Source organism: Gopherus evgoodei, chromosome 19 (assembly GCF_007399415.2).
Source record: "Gopherus evgoodei ecotype Sinaloan lineage chromosome 19, rGopEvg1_v1.p, whole genome shotgun sequence".
Taxonomy (NCBI): Eukaryota; Metazoa; Chordata; order Testudines; family Testudinidae; genus Gopherus; species Gopherus evgoodei.
In genome coordinates, this window is record NC_044340.1 from 9064564 (window position 1) to 9081971 (window position 17408).

The 17408-nt window shown below is 42.1% G+C and overlaps 1 protein-coding gene across 1 annotated transcript in view; it reads right to left on the reverse strand.

The window, feature by feature from the left end:
• APLP2 (amyloid beta precursor like protein 2) overlaps positions 1-13679 on the reverse strand; it is a 74303-nt gene extending 60624 nt beyond the window's left edge. Inside the window, 1 exon segment of the mRNA XM_030538092.1 lies at positions 13527-13679. Coding sequence (XP_030393952.1) covers positions 13527-13613 — 87 coding nt within the window. The 5' untranslated portion in view covers positions 13614-13679.
• Between the last annotated feature and the right edge of the window lie 3729 nt (positions 13680-17408).

The following is a 17408-nucleotide window of genomic DNA, read 5'->3' on the forward strand; positions in this document are numbered from 1 at the left end:
ATAGCCGAGAGAGTACAGGCACAAGACAAGAACAAAGGACTCACACACAAACTTCCCTCCACCCAGATTTGAAAAAAAGTCTTGTTTCCTGATTGGTCCTCTGGTCAGGTGTTTCAGGTTACTCCTTTCCAGGTAAAAGAACATTAACTTATCTTAGCTATCTGGTTATGACAGTAGGCCTAAAGCGATCTTATCCCATTCACACCGGTGTTATTCTTTAATTCAGATTTGGCAACAAAGCCCACCGAGTCCAAAACCAAAACAGAATTTGATGATTAAGGGCTTTCCTAGATGCTGCCATACATCAAAGCAGAGACTAGCTACTGTTGCAAAATATGCAATTCAAATCCACTTGAAATCTCAGATGAATGCATAATGTTTATTGTAACAGATGGTATTGCCAAGGTTTCTCTTTTTGCTGCTGTCACTTCACATTATGCAGTGACAATTAGTGGGATTCATTCACTAGAGAGCTGAAACAGAAATGGGATAAAGCTTTTGGCAAGGAGCTGGATCTAAAACATAATGCAAGAGAATGTAAGGAAGAGCCTAAAGATTATTTTAAAAGACACACATTTGGCTTTTTTCATTTAGGCATCAAGGCTCGGAATTTAATGTAGGACAGATCCTGAAAAATGTTTTACCTCTAACTCACCTCAACCTAACAGTAAATATTTTCTGAATGGTGTAGCAAAAAAACTGTTACAGAACACTGTTTTATAGGTTTCATGTCCTAGCTATACTCGTGATAAAGTAGCAAGTTAAATACCAGCAATGGAGTAGCTATGTAGGTATTACTGTGCTCTGTAAGTAACTTCTTGAGTATCAGATCTTGCTTTATTGTGTGATACAGTAACTGAAGGAAAAAGTAGGCCAAATCAGCTCAGTCAGCAAGTCAGAAACAGACAGTTACTTTTTGTGGTGGTGGTGGGGGAAAGAGATATTCTGACTCAGAGGTTTGGTATAAGACTTCCTTGTACAGCTGTTCCCCCTTACCCTCTCCTGCCTAAGCTACAGGCCAGTGAGGTTACTGTACCAGACAAGATGGCTAGTTGCTTGCAAATAAAGACTTGTGGCTCATGTGTGCTTGCCTAGGGTCAGCCACTTAGTGATAGGTATGTGAATAGTGGCTGTTTTTTAAAATCACTGAAACAAACAGTGACCTGTGTGTTGCAAACAGTACTGCTTCTGTAAAGGTTGTATTTTGGCCTCAGAGAGGTGACCTGGGGAGCCCAGCCTCCTTTTGTTACCGCCAGCTAAACAGTTGCGCAGAATTAGAAAGCGGCCACAAAGAACTAAGGAGGACTTCCTGCATCATAGACTCAGACTCTAAGACTGGAAGGGACCTAGAGAGGTCATCGAGTCCAGTCCCTTGCCCTCATGGCAGGACCAAATACTGTCTAGACCATCCCTGATAGACATTTATCTAACCTACTCTTAAACATCTCCAGAGATGGAGATTCCACAACTTCCCTAGGCAATCTATTCCAGTGTTTAACTACCCTGACAGTTAGGAACTTTTTCCTAATGTCCAACCTAAATCTCCCTTGCTGCAGTTTAAGCCCATTGCTTCTTGTTCTATCATTGGAGGCTAAGGTGAACAAGTTTTCTCCCTCCTCCTGATGACACCCTTTTAGATACCTGAAAACTGCTATCGTGTCCCCTCTCAGTCTTCTCTTTTCCAAACTAAACAAACCCAATTCCTTCAGCCTTCCTTCCTAGGTCATGTTCTCAAGACCTTTAATCATTCTCAAGTATCAGAGGGTAGCCGTGTTAGTCTGGATCTGTAAAAGCAGCAAAGAATCCTGTGGCACCTTATAGACTAACAGACGTTTTGGAGCATGAGCTTTCGTGGGTGAATACCCACTTCTTCAGATGCATGTCATTCACCACAGGATTCTTTGCTGCTTAATCATTCTCGTTGCTCTTCTCTGGACCCTCTCCAATTTCTCCACATCTTTCTTGAAATGCGGTGCCCAGAACTGGACACAATACTCCAGTTGAGGCCAAACCAGCGCAGAGTAAAGCGGAAGAATGACTTCTCGTGTCTTGTTTGCAACACACCTGTTAATGCATCCCAGAATCACGTTTGCTTTTTTTGCAACAGTATCACACTGTTAACTCATATTAAGCTTGTGGTCTACTATGACCCCTAGATCTCTTTCTGCCATACTCCTTCCTAGACAGTGTCTTCCCATTCTGTATGTATGAAACTGATTGTTCCTTCCTAAGTGGAGCACTTTGCATTTATCTTTATTGAACTTCATCCTGTTTCCCTCAGACCATTTCTCCAATTTGTCCAGATCGTTTTGAATTTTGACCCTGTCCTCCAAAGCAGTTGCAATCCCTCCCAGTTTGGTATCGTCCACAAACTTAATAAGCGTTCTTTCTATGCCAACATCTAAATCATTGATGAAGATATTGAACAGAGCCGGTCCCAAAACAGACCCCTGCGGAACCCCACTTGTTATACCTTTCCAGCAGGATTGGGAGCCATTAACAACTACTCTGAGTACGGTTATCCAGCCAGTTATGCACCCACCTTATAGTAGCCCCATCTAAATTGTACTTTCCTAGTTTATCTATATGTCATGATGCGCTCCGTGGCTGAAAAACAAGAACCGACTGAGTGGCAGGACAGTGATAAGAGGTACCAAAAGGAGAATGTGACAAATGCTTTTAGAGCATCACATGGACACGCTCCAGGCGCTACTAGCACTCCAAACCAAGCAGCTTTCACCCTGCCCTTCACAAATACTATGGAGCATATAGCATGCAGCTATGAGTATAGCAATAGTGTCATTGGCCAGGTCCAGACTTCCTCACAGGCAGTGCCAGCAGACCTTTTAAACCGCCAAAAGCACATTCAGTCATTCTGCACTTGCTCAGCCTGTTGTTGAACCGCTCCCTGCTGCTCTCAAGGTGCCCTGCGTATGGCTTCAGAAGCCATGGCATTAAGAGAAGACAGGCTTCCCCCAGGATCACAATGGGCATTTTGACTTCCCCTACAGTGATCTTCTGGGAAGAAAGTCCCTATTTGGAACTTCCTGAACAGGCCAGTGTTCCAAAAGACACTGTCATGCAACTTTCCAGACCAGCCTGAGAACCATGCAGAAATACTCCTGCTGATTAATGTATTCAGCGGTTAGGTGGTCTGGTGCCAGATCTGGAATATGCGTGCCATCTATCACCCCTCTGCAGTTAGGGAAACCCATTTGTGCAAAGCCATCCACAATGTCATACACATTGCCTACAGTCACGGTCTTTTGGAGCAGGACATGATTAATGGCCCTGCACACTTCCATCAACTTGAGTCCAATGGTCGCCTTTCCCACTCTGAACTGGTTAGTGACCGATGAGTAGCAGTCTGGAATTGCCAGCTTCCACAGTGTCATCATCACGTGCTTCTCCAATGGCAGAGCAGGTCTCATTCTCGTGTCCTTGCACCACAGGGCTGGGGTGAGCTCATGGTTTTCCTCATCCAGAAGTTCTGCAGTCACTGCTCATCATCCCAGACAGGCCTCACAATGTGATCCCACCACACAGTGCTCGTTTCCCAAGTCCAAAAGCTGTGTTCCACAGTGGTCAGCACCTCCGTGAATGCCATAAGCAATCTCATATCACAGCTACTATGTGTGGCAAGATCAATGTGGAACTGCTCCTGCCTTTGTAGTTTAAGGAATAACTCCACGGCCACTAGTGACATGTTCGTGAAAGCAAGCAGCATATTGGTCAACAGTGCAGGATCCATTCCTGCATACCCAAAAGGCAGAGCATGCAGTACACGAACTGCTGAAAGACGGTGCCAACTGTGGACAGAAGCACAGGGACTGCTGGGATGTGAAGCATCACAGGGCACTGAGACAGGATCCAGGATGCCCCGTGGCCCTCTCTGCCTTCCCATAACTCTTGTGGGAAAAGAGGAAGAAATCATCTGTGGGACAGCTGCTCAGAGTGCACTGCTCTGAATACTGCTGCAAGTGGGAACACGCTATTGGGCAGGCAGCTGACAGTGTGAACAGTGGTTTCCCTTGAGCACTCTGTAAGCGGCACTATAACAGTTGGCCCTGTAACTCTGCCAGTGTAGACATGCCCTTAGCATTCTAACTGGGCATAGATGAATCCTAAAGCTCCTGTCAGCAACCATCTACCAGAATCCCAGAGGTCAGTAAGAATAAATTAGTTTGTATCAGACTATAAAATGAAAACTCAGAAAGTGAAGCTGTCTCATAAGTGTCCATTTATTCACAAGTAAGGCTAAGATGGTGTCATGGTTATTTTTTAGTAAAAGTCATGGACAGGTCACAGGCAATAAACAAAGTCACAGAAGCCATGACCCGTCTGTGACTGCTGCTGTGCGGCTCCATAGTTCCTCCTCCACCCACAGTACCTGGAGGCTGTGGGGTGACCATTTCACCCAGAGAGAAAAATGGTACACATTCTGTGACCTCCATGACCTTCATGACATAGATGTAGCTTTATTTGTAAGAAATAAGCACTTATGACCGAGGAAGCTGATTTCTTCTAACACGCCCCTTCCCTCTTGTCAAACAGATAGTAGGAGTTAATAGAACAAAAGTACTTTATATCTCTTGACTGTAAAGGGTTAATAAGTTCAGTGAGTCTGGCTGTCACCTGACCAGAGGACCAATCAGGGGACAGGATACTTTCAAATCTTGAGAGGGGGAAGTTTGTGTGTGCGCTCTGTTAGTTTTTGGTTGTTTTTCCACTCTGGGGGCTCAGAGGGACCAGACGTGCAACCAGGTTTCTCTCCAATATCTCCGATACAGGCTCTTATAAATTCAGAATAGTAAGTATTAGGAAGATAAGGTGAGCTAGGCTTATGTTTGTTTACTTTATTTGCAAATGTGTATTTGGCTGGAAGGAGCTCAAACGTGTACTTGGCTGGAAGGATTTTAATTTGTACTTGTATACTTAGGCTGGGAGGGTATTCCCAGTGTCTATAGCTGAAAGACCCTGTAACATACTTCATCTTAAATTTACAAAGGTAATTTTTATTGTTTTTTCTTTTTCTTTAATTAAAAGCTTTTCTTGTTGAAGAACCTGATTGTTTTTTATTCTGGTGAGACCCCAGGGGACGGGGTCTGGATCCACCAGGGAACTGGTGGGGAGAAAGGAGAGAAGGGGAAGAGAAAGGTTAAATTTCTCTGTGTTAAGATTACTTTCTCTCTCAGGGAGAGTCTGCGAGGGGGAAAGAGAAGAAAGAGGAAAATTCACCTTCCTCCCTCTGTTTTTAAGATTCAAGGAGTTTGAATCACAGTGATCTTCCAGGGTAACCCAGGGAGGGGAAGCCTGGGAGAGGCAACGGTGAGGGAAAGGGTTTACTTTCCTTGCATTAAGATCCAGAGGGACTGGGTCTTAGGGGTCCCCGGGCAAGGTTTTGGGGGGACCAGAGTGTACCAGGCACTGGAATTCCTGGTTGGTGGCAGCGCTACAAGTATTAAGCTGGTAATTGAGCTTAGAAGTATTCATGCTGGTACCCCATCTTTTGGACACTAAGGTTCAGAGTGGGGAATTATACCATGACACCTCTTATTTCTTTATTGCTACCGTGGCATTGCATTTTATTGAATCAGATTATTTTTAGTCCCTTATTTCCAGGTATTAATACACAAGGTAGGGAGTCATATTGAACAGTCTTTCTACAGTCACTTTTCAATCTAGAACCAAACAAGGAAGAGACCATCTGACCACAAGTTATGAAATGGAGAGTTAGCAAATATTTTGTACACTTATCTCCTGTTTTATGATCAGTTCATACACTGCATAGTTATCTACTCCAGACATGCCCTCCATGAGCTAACAAAAATCTTATCACATCACTTGTTAAACACTAAATCACTAATATGCTGCAATAGCAGTCTGTAGATGATTTCCTATCCAGTCTTTGAACAAGGACTAAATCTTGCAAAAGTTCAAAGAGGCTTAGTTTGCTTTCATTTTTCATCTATATATTAGATTTTGCACCAGACAAATGTGAATATTCCTTTGTTCATGCTCCCACCCAAAATATGTTATTTCAAAACTTTCTGGTTTCTAACAGAAGAGGATTTTATAAGGAAATTTTTTATTCAAACTGTAAGGCAATAGTCAACACATCCAGTTCCTGGTAGCTGAACATAAAAAGTTTTAAGTAGTCTATTTTTGCTACTTTGCCAGCAGAAATGACCATATGATGTCACTCCTGGGACGGCTAAGAGAAATTTATCTTCAGGTGCTATGCTTGGCTTCTGTCTTACAGGCAATATGTAGGAGTAGGTTCAACTACAATAGAAATTTCAAGGTCACTTGTCTTCCTCAAGGCACTTAAGTTAGAGTCACACAATGTTGTTGCATTTCCTGTATCACCAGAGGTGAAAAGGGAAATATGTTGCCACTGTGTTCAGGTGCTGTATTTCATAACATTTTAACTTTTGCACCTAAGTATAAACAAGCAGCATACAGATGAGTAAACAAAAAGGAAAAGAATTCCTGTTTAAGTTACTTTAGTTTAAATATAAATATTTTATCGTTGATAATAGCACGAACATTGACTGCAAGTAAACATGCTCCTGACAGGCAAATGGTGCACAGAAAGCATATACAGGCCCATCTCTCCAAATGGGTCTTCATTTTTCCTCCAAATAAATAGATCTAAAAAGTCCACTAATGCCTGAAAATGAAGTGCTGGTAAGCAGCTTAGTTGCATGAGTTTCTGATCAGGTGGCTACCTGATTACATAAAACCAGAGTATTTTTTGCTGCTACCAAAAAGTTATTTTAGCTTCATTTGCAGAATCATTAGTATTTTGGTCACCCATCTATAGTCTAAAAGAAAGTGTTACATTGTGAACACAATTCTGAAGGGCTGAGTTCTTCAAACTCAAACATTAGGTCAACTAGCTATGGTGCCATTTTATATCAACTCCAGGAAGCTAGACAACGTGAAGTTAAAATAACTTTGGCCTAGTTTCTTTTGGGAAAAAGATGACTGATTTTTCACAGTGTACCTGTGTGAGGCTGGACTACAGCTGAAGCACTTGAATAGTTAGGTATATAAACCATATTCATTCAATAGGGAAATAGCCTAGTAAGCAGTCCCATGGCAGACACTATTTAAGTCTCAACAGGAAATAGTCATTTAGGGCCAGATCCTACACACACACACACACTTACTGCACAAGTAATGATACTTACAAACTTCAATGATTAGAAGATATCAAGCACTTAGCTTTCATGTTACATGTTATACTTGCATGGAGCAGTAAATTAAAAGGTTATATTTTTAAAGCTTATAGGTGGGGCAGTATGCGATCAACTGAAATTTAAAAGAGGGCAAAATACCAGAAAACTGTTGTACAGATCCAGATTCCCTTGGAATAAAGAAAACCCTTTCACAAAGGTACAGTAGATATCCCACTAGAAAACAAACCCCAGAGAAATTGAGTTTAAAATCTTTTCCACCTCTAACAGCTTGATTAGAGTCATAAGTATTTTTAAATTTTTTTAAGGTTCAAGTCCATTAAGACATTTTATTTGAGTTCACCTCTGCATTTATGAGAAAAATACAAATCTCTTTTTAAAAAACACCCCTTATATCCTAGTTTAGACAACCCCTAACTCAGTGAAGAACATTCAGATCCCTTGCACTGTAGGAAGAACTGCAAGAGGAAAAAAAAAAAAAAAAAAGAAGACAGACAATCCCCCCACCCACCCACCCCAAATATTCAAGATTACACTGAACTTGTCTTCTCCTGAAGACAAAGTCAGTATAAGCTCAAAAGCTTGCGTCTGTTTCTCTACCCATAACAGAAGTTGGCCCAAGAAAAGATATTACCTCACCCACCCTGTCTGTTTCATATCCTGGGAGAGAGACTAACCTGTCTACCCCATAACTACATATCAACTTAGGATATCCCTTCAAGATAATCCAATTATAACATTCATGCTTTGCCTACGATCAATTTGTCACTACTGGCTGATGAATTTCCATGTATATGTGATCACTCATTTAACAATATGTATTTCACAAGGAAACACCTCAGGATCCTTCAGCTACAAAACTAGGTATGAAACGACCAGAATAATGTACAGAACACTAGAGATGTCTGAAGCATCCAAACTATGAGCAGCATATCATTGTAGATTGTATGATGTGCTTTCTTCTAGAGAGTATTAATTAAAGTCTTTAGTAAAAGTGAGTTTTCCCTCACAAATGAAAACTGAAGGTGAACAGGCTGAAGACTACTTTATAATGTTTGAGTGTTTAGCAGTTAGTGATGAGGATAGTTTAAAATGTTGCAGTCTAGCATTAGAATTAATGGCTCCGTTTTTATATAATTGATGTGAAACTGGAAAGTGTTACCCTTCTTTTGCATTTTCAAGTTACATGAATGGAGGATCAAAGTCTGAACCTTTAATAAAACACTTGTTGAAGATGCTGCAGGCAAAGCAAGTTCTGCCTGTAAGATCCTTAGCCCATAAACCTTATAGAGAACTCTGCATATAGATTGCATTAGACAGGTTTACGAAAGTAGAAGATTAAGACACTCAACTTTCCTTGAACTACTGGGTGTTGAGGAGGACAAAAGGGCAATATACAGCAATAGATGCTTTGACTCTATTACTTCTATGTTAAGGGGTAAGGAATTAAGCATTACTATTAAAAAATACATATTGTAAAAGTGAATAAATCCATGTCCTACAAGTTGACACAACAACAATGGTCAAATGTGTGAAGACAATGATTCAGAATTTTTTTTCTTTTTAAACAAACAGGAAATCATGTTTCAAAACAACTACAAGCAAGTAACCTCTACACCTTAAATTCCAAGAAAGCTGAAAACATTCTCCAAAGAATGGGGTTTACCTCTCTCCAGCATTTTAACTTGCAATAAGGACAACAGGATCTCCTGGCACTACCTTATGCATGTTTTCTATTTGTCTTTCTTCCTTACATGTAAGTACATATCAGAGGGACCTTACCTTTAAGACTCTGGAAAGCCTTTAGATAGGGTCATGCTGTTTACCCTATGGAGACTGATAAAATGCAGCATGCAGCTTAGCTACAAAGCTAGCGTGCTTCCAGTTCTAACAATGCGGAGGTCAAATTTTGGAAACTAAAATTTTACAGAACTGTTATTTCTTAATGTGGGAGTTGTAATTTCCCTAAGTGGTCATCTGCTGAGTCAAAAGAACAAGTCACTGAGGCTGGCAGCAATGGTACAAGACATCTATATTTCAAAGTGCCCACATGTACCAAAAAAATAACGACATTGACTAAACAATTATGTCTCAAGCTGATCTGGTTTATACCTCACCCAAAATCCTAGTTGTTCAAGATTGGCATAGCCCATAGATGAGCATTCACAGAAGCCATATAAAAAGGCCATTAAAAATAAACCTCATTTTTTAAAATCTTGTTACATTTGTATTACTTCAGACTCAATTACATAAAAGGTCAAGTGAATAAAGCAGAAACTTAATGTCTTTAAAGTGCTTGAGAATAGAAATGAAAGTTGATATTTGGAATAAAGATTAAGTTGCAATGCTTTTTAAGTAATTTAAGTCATCTGGACACACATCACTATGCAAGAGACATCATCATTAAATAGTTGCCACAATCAGTGGACCAGCTCTTATGCTGTGTGTTCATATTCCAATTTATATGGAAGGGACCTTGTCTAAGCTGTCTCTTTCATCAACACATGATAGGGTTCAGGGGAGAAAGTCTGACTGTCACCAATGACAGGTCTTTGCAGAATGCACTGTTCAATATGAAGTTGAATGTACTGGTATTTTCCAACGAACACACACACTGAAATAAGGAAAGGAAAACAAGTTGTTTGCAGATTACTGGATGTACGTAAGACAGAGAATGGCATTGAGATATTGAAGTGATAGAAAATCCACCTAATGGGAACATGCCAAAGCAAAGCACACAAACAGTCATGCATTTCCCTACTGCAAGTAACAAAATTTTAAATTACACACTATCAAAACCATGATATTCTGCAAATTCTAGGAATGACCTAATACCCACACTACAGCATTGAGCACAATATGAACTCACCACCAGGGTCTCAAAAATAACAGTTTTAATTCTTGTCTACATTAACACTTCACAGCTGCTATTCTCCACAGGTAATCACAACAGCAGAGGTTGGAGTATAAACTGGATTCAAACTGAGTTGTTTAACCCTATTAGAGCAGGTTTAAACAGTGGTAAATATGCATAAGTTACAAGCTCCACTATTCACACCACTAACTCCATGTCCTAATTCTTCTAGTGTAGACAAAGCCTTGAAATAAAATTAAAGCTATTTTTGCTTTCAAACAAAGCAGTTGGCACTTCCCACATGCAGTGCAAGCTCATAAGCAAATCTTTCACAAGGGATGTGTATAAGCAGCTGAACTCGTCTAGGATACGACAGAGGAAGTGGCCTACAAAGTTGGCAGAGATTTTAACAGGTGCAGGAGATTAACCCAACCATCACAAAGAAATACTAAAGCTTCTTCACAGGCAAGTCAGTGCTAAGTAATCTGATCTAGGCTTTAGCTAGAATTCCTCAGGCCAACCTTGGTTATCTCCCTGGCAAAACAACACCAAGGCAGATTTTTCAGGATCATGTCCTGTCATCAGCTTCCCACCACAATACATCAGACCTGTAGTAATTTTTAAACAGAGAATCCTAACTCATGCAAAATAAATAGGTGAAATGCCAGTCTCTAAGTGATAGTTGCACAGGAAAAGGAAAAAAAAAATCACTCAATATTAGTTCTGCAGAACAGCTATGAGGAACATTTAAAGAAATGTTGTCAGTTGGTACGCACAGATGGTATGTACAGAGAGCATGGGGCTTCAGATGTTAGTTCAGTTCTGCTGTAGCTGTTCTGCTTAATGAAAGCTGCTACAGTCTTACAGTGAATTAAGGTGTCAAATCAGGCCATTCATAAATATCCATAGCATCTGTCCCTTTCTAAAACACTATGAATTGCTACATCTATCTTGCACTGAACGTATGTATTATGAAATTAGAACCTTTGTTTTTGATGATCAGCATGTGCTATTATGAGAGTTCACCCTGGTAGACAGGGTATGTTGAAAACACAGTCCTAAACTACTGAGAGATCTTCCTATCTGCCATGTCTCGTAGCTTGTTAGATTAGAGAAGTTTGTTGTTTAAGGACTTCAAGGAGGGGAGCCTTAAAAAAGAAGAAGTGTTATACCCAAATTGGGGAAAAGAGGTATTTAAATATTTCATAGTTATCAGATACAAACTCACTGCACATGGATAAAGCGTTAATCTGAAAGACAATGCAATGCATAATTTAAAATTGAAGATTTATTCAGAATCTATTAAGAGGATAATGAAGCCTTGACCAAATGGATGCATTTAACGGAGGCTTTTCCCTATGAAGTTGCCCTCTAATAGCCTAAGCTTATAGACCTGTCTGAGAAACTCACAATTCTTGTTACCATGCCAAGAATGCAGAGGTCAGTTCTCATAGGGGGTGGGATGTAGAGGAAAAAGGTACCACAGAGGGATTCAGCTAGTTAACCCTGAAATCTGCAACTAGACAAGACATTCCCAGCCTGCTGAAACAAAATGAAAATAAGAATTTGTTTCCTCCTACACCAGGACAGATTTGCATATACCCATCCAACTCAAGATCACAGCATCAGTTCTTTCCCCACAGCAAAAAGCAGCTTTATATATTCCAGGAATCCTAAACTGTCTTCACAGGCAAAAGGAAATTTCACCTACCCTTATCCTTTCAGATCAGAAATTGCTGCTGGTGCTTTAGAAACAACACGGTAAGATGGCGAAACGTCCTCTTTCCTACAGAACTGATACCACCTTTCCTGAATCGTCTCCTACCTAGATCTGCTGGCCAATGAATATTTCATCGCTTTCTATCACAAAAGCGCTGCCCTTGGATAGCATTAGATCCTTTTCGTACATGTAAGAAACATACGGACACTGATGACATCTTTTCCTTAAGCTAAATCCACAGCCCACCGAATTAGGAAAGCAATTACACCTAGTTGATACTGGACAACTGTAACAAATGGGCAAACACGAGCCAAACATGCAAGCTGGTATGCCAGCATTTCTACGCTACGTCCTGAGACACTAAGGCATTACCAACGTAACACAATCCAGGCGAACAAAATTATCAGAAACAAATCAGGCTGCGAGACTCGAAATGGCAAGTTCAGCTCCGATATGTGAAGAACGAGACACCAGCTACACTCCCCACCCCCAAGAGGGCTTTAAATCACCAAGAGGGCAATGGGGTAACTTCCTTTTCCAGGCTCGTTTTACCCTCATAGACTCATAGGTCAGAAGGGACCAATATGATCATCTAGTCTGACCTCCTGCACAAGACAGGCCACAGAAGCCCACCCACCCACCCACTTTTATAACAACCCCTAACCCAGGACTGAGTTATTGAAATCCTCAAAATTGGTTTGAAGACCTCAAGCTGCAGAGAATCCAGCAGCAAGCAACCCATGCCCCACGCTGCAGGGGAAGGCGAAAAACCTCCAGGGCCCCTGCCAATCTGCCCTGGAGGAAAATTCCTTCCCAACCCGAAATATGGCGATCAGCTAAACCCTGAGCATGTGGGCAAGACTGACCAGCCAGCACCCTGATTTGTTATCCCTCACCTGGACATTGGTGGGTGGGGTGGGGGCAAAGCTCTAGATCCTGAAGCAAGAGGGAAAACAGGCTGCGAAGCGAACAACAGTGTTGGATCCCAGAGAGCGAGGCTCTCCCCCTCTTCGGAAATGCCCCCCCCAGTCAGAAAGGGGGTCGCTCCCTCCCTTCGGAAATGCCCCCCCAGTCAGAAAGGGGGTCACTCCCTCCCTTCGGAAATGCCCCCCCCAGTCAGAAAGGGGGTCGCTTCCTCCCTTCGGAAATGCCCCCCCCAGTCAGAAAGGGGGTCGCTTCCTCCCTTCGGAAATGCCCCCCCCAGTCAGAAAGGGGGTCGCTTCCTCCCTTCGGAAATGCCCCCCCAGTCAGAAAGGGGGTCGCTCCCTCCCTTCGGAAATGCCCCCCCCAGTCAGAAAGGGGGTCGCTTCCTCCCTTCGGAAATGCCCCCCCCAGTCAGAAAGGGGGTCGCTTCCTCCCTTCGGAAATGCCCCCCCCAGTCAGAAAGGGGGTCGCTCCCTCCCTTCGGAAATGCCCCCCCCAGTCAGAAAGGGGGTCGCTTCCTCCCTTCGGAAATGCCCCCCCCAGTCAGAAAGGGGGTCGCTCGCCCCCTTCGGAAATGCCCCCCCCAGTCAGAAAGGGGGTCGCTCCCTCCCTTCGGAAATGCCCCCCCAGTCAAAAAGGGGGGTCAGAACAGAACCTGAGGGGGACAGCGGGGGGGCTGGTGATTCCCCCTTCCCACCACGCCCTCGGTGCCTTTCACGCGGCCTCTGCGGCGGCTCCGCGGAGGCCGGGCGCGGCCACTGCGCCAAGGCGGAAGGGGGCTCTGCGGCGGGAGCACCCCAGACCCAGCCCCCGCTCCAGGCCTCACCTCGATGTAGCCGGCCAACGTGGCCGCGGGGCCGGTGAGCGCCAGTAACGGGAGCAGCAGCAAAGCCAGTTCTCCGCCCGCCACCATCCTGCCCGTCTGCGCCGCCGCCCAGCAGCTTCTGCGGCCTTAACGCCAGAGCCCGGCGACAGCGGGGAGCCGCCTCACAAAGCCACGCCCATGCTCCCAGACACGCCAATCAGAGAGAGGGGCCATGAAACCACGCCCCTGTCCCACCTCCGGCCAATCACAGCGACGTACAGACGACGCGGCCGCGCCCCAGCTCCAGCCGCTACCGGAGAAAGACCCTGCGGGGGAAGGAGCCACGCCCATCACTCCCAGTCTCCGCCAATCAGAGCAAGCGGGACAGGGGAGCGCCACAGCGATGCGTGCAGCACCCGCGCCCCCAAGTGCCAGCCAATCACGGAGAGCGGCCCCAGGCTGCCAGCGCCCCCACCTGACACCATGGCATGGGCTGGGAAAGAGCCGGGGACTCTGCGGGTGGGAGACGGTTCCACTAATCTCTGACTCCCGGGCCCAAGCACAATCTCTGCTGAGCAGCCGCCTTCCTAGCCCCTGCAAGAAATTGCCACCTGTGGTACTGCATTACTTAAAACCTACAGTAGGACCATGGAATGAAAGAGAGCCTCAGAGGGGCAGAGTTAAGGCTGGCTGGTCAGCCTTTCTGGCCTCAGAATGCTTTTGCAACCTTAGTTTTCTGTTTTCAATGTTTTTGGATTGGATTTCTTAGGATTTTTTAAAAGGAAGAACAAAAAGATACAACAAAAAGGAGCCTCTCTCTGTAAGAGACAGAAGGAAGCTCCGCTGGTTTGCAAATAAAAGAACCAAACAGCAATCCCACAGTCCCTTTGTAAATTGGTAAATTTCATAAAATGGAACAATTGGTCTGCATTACTGCAGCACTTAAACTGCAGCAAGAGAGATTTAGGTTGGACATTAGGAAAAAGTTCCTGTCAGGGTAGTTAAACACTGGAATAAATTGCCTAGGGAAGTTGTGGAATCTCCATCTCTGGAGATATTTAAGAGTAGGTTAGATAAATGTCTATTAGGGATGGTCTCGACAGCATTTGGTCCTGCCATGAGGGCAGGGGACGGGACTCAATGACCTCCCGAGGTCCCTTCCAGTCCTAGAGTCTATGAATCTATGAAACACCCCCGTAAGGAAGGGAAGGGCCACAAAATCCACTCAAACCCTTTTGGACCGTGTTATTTATTTTTAGAGACAACATGTTGCATAACTCAGAAGTGTTTGTTACAACACAGCATTTAAAATATAACTAAGTGTTTTTAAATATAAAAAAACTTTAAATAAAACAAAATTTCAACATAAATCTTCGACTAACCCTTTTTGCAGAGGATTATTAAATGAAAACAACAAAGGTTAAAATCTTCTTAACTTTGATGGGCCAAATCATCTGGCTGTGGTCCCCAGACTGCCATTACCCATCCCTGGTCTATACAGTTTTACATTGACAGCAGGTTTGGAATGCTATGCTCTGCAATCACAGATTCAAATCCCAGCATGATGAATTCAGCTTTTCATGTTTTTGAGAGAGAAAAGTTGAATAATAATAGTAACAGGATTGCAGTAAAGTCATACTCCAAATCCCAGCTCCATCGTGTTAGGTGCTGTATAAACAAACTGAAAGCATTAAGCTTCAAATCCTCAAAGCTGTTTAGGCACTTACAACGCTCATTGAAATCAATGACATTTAGGTGCCTAAATACCATTGAAGAGCTGGGTCTAACTCTGAGTGGAAAAGATTACAATATAATAAAGTGCTTTTGGGTTTGTTTGTTTTTGTTTTTAAGGGAATATCTACATTAAAGATCTCAGAGCAATTTTTGTAAAATAATATGTTTGCCCCTCGGATGTCACCTACCCCCACTTTTGTGTAGTATGCTGAGGATCCTTTATTTTTTTGCAGTTTACCCAGGAAATGGTTTGATTGCAAATGACAAAAAAGCACAGTCAACTCAAAAATAATCAGTGTAAACAGACATATTTCTCTACCCATGCCATTTAAGACGTTATTAAAACTGAACGCACTTTAAAAATCCTATTTACTTGTCACAGTTATAACACTTATTTAATTTTTGCTTTTCTCGGTTTAGAAAAAAAGTCAGTGAAATCAATTGTATTGCTGTTGATCGTTTCACTTTTAGAGCTTCTGTGCTGTTATGTTTGAGTTGCAGCATTTCAGGAAATGTTTAAAATCAATTGTAGCAAATCTGAGTTGATGTGATTTCACTATGTATATAATTTGTAAAACATTTGAGTCCTTCAGAAAGAAAAACACTGTATAGATGTAAACCACTTATTAGTTATTTATTGTTTGGCTTTCACAATGATGGAGAAGATAGTCAAACAAAATGTAGTGGGTGAAATCCTGGTCCCATTGAAGTCAATGGTTAGGCATTAATTTCAATGGGGACAAGATTTCACCCCCTAAATCTAAAAGATGCCGCTACCCGAAACAGAAATATTTTCTGTAATATAATTAAAAATAGATACAATTTAATATACATCAGAATAACTTCAGAAGCAATTTCTAGCTTTGAAAGAATAAACATTATTTAAAACGTATAAAAACCCATCAGAATTATTTCATGGAATAAATTAAGGAAGCATCTGCTACAATTTACACACTTTATTCTCCATAATTTTCATAGCCAGATGTGCAAGAGTGCATACATAAAAAAACCAAGCAAACAGAAAAATCCCAAGATTTTCGGACAATTAGATAAAATTACAAACCGTTTATATTCTTTAACTTTTACATTCTTCACACACAATCACAAGTAATTTTATTTTTTCTGAAACGGATGCAAGGAAGATTGCTGAAGTGTTGTAAATGGGGACAATCTGTATTACAGATCAATAAGCAGCCCAGTTTTAATTAAAATGGCCAGCTGGTCCACTAGTCACTTATTACAGTCTCATTTTTTTACAGTACTTGAAAAACCTTTAAATCTCTTTTACTGCAGTCCTCTGGCATCTGTAATCTTCTTTTAAACTTACCCAAACCCAGCTGGAATATTAATTGACTCCTTTCAAATCATACATTTTAACGTATATACATTTTTAATAACAATATGGGTGTATTTGATTCAATTGAATATATTTTGAGTTAAATTTTTCCCTTTTACAACATTATCATTAAGATATTTTTCATTCTCCCCAGCTCCACAAGAACACATTGTTTATATATCTTTGGGTACAGCCTCTCATAGCAAAGATATCTTGAAGTGCTATATAAATTAATGAGCTAGTAATACTTAGCATTTTTATTTATATAGCACTTTATGAGCATTAATTAATCCTCACAACTCTCCTTTGAGGTAAGTAATTTTGCAGATGGTGAAAAGAAGGCAAGAAGAAATTCAGGTGTCAATTTTCAAGTGTCCACTAATTTTGAGTCCCCAACTTGAGATCTGTTAGGGCTTGATTTTCAGAGCTGCTGCATAGATTGAAGTCAACCAGAGCGTGGGTACTCAGCACCTTTGAAAATCACTCTTCAAGTGTCTCCAGCTGGGCATCCAAAGGCTGAGGCACCTAAAATTGGTGGACCCTTTTGAAAACTTAGGCTTAAGTGACTTGTGCAGGTCACATGGCGTCAATATCATTGGTCAGACTAGAACTCAGGTATCCCTCCTTCCAAGGCCCACGTTCTGTCCATTGGATCATTGCTGCTCCAAAATTATAGCGATGTAGCAGCTGTACACATAAAGATGGCAGCATCTGTGCATCCTGTAGCCCACATGATTATTTTGCTAGCTATTATATCCTACTATCCTATTATATCCTACTAATCCAGCCAGCCGTATCAAATATGTTTCTCTTTCTGAATTAATCCATTTCAT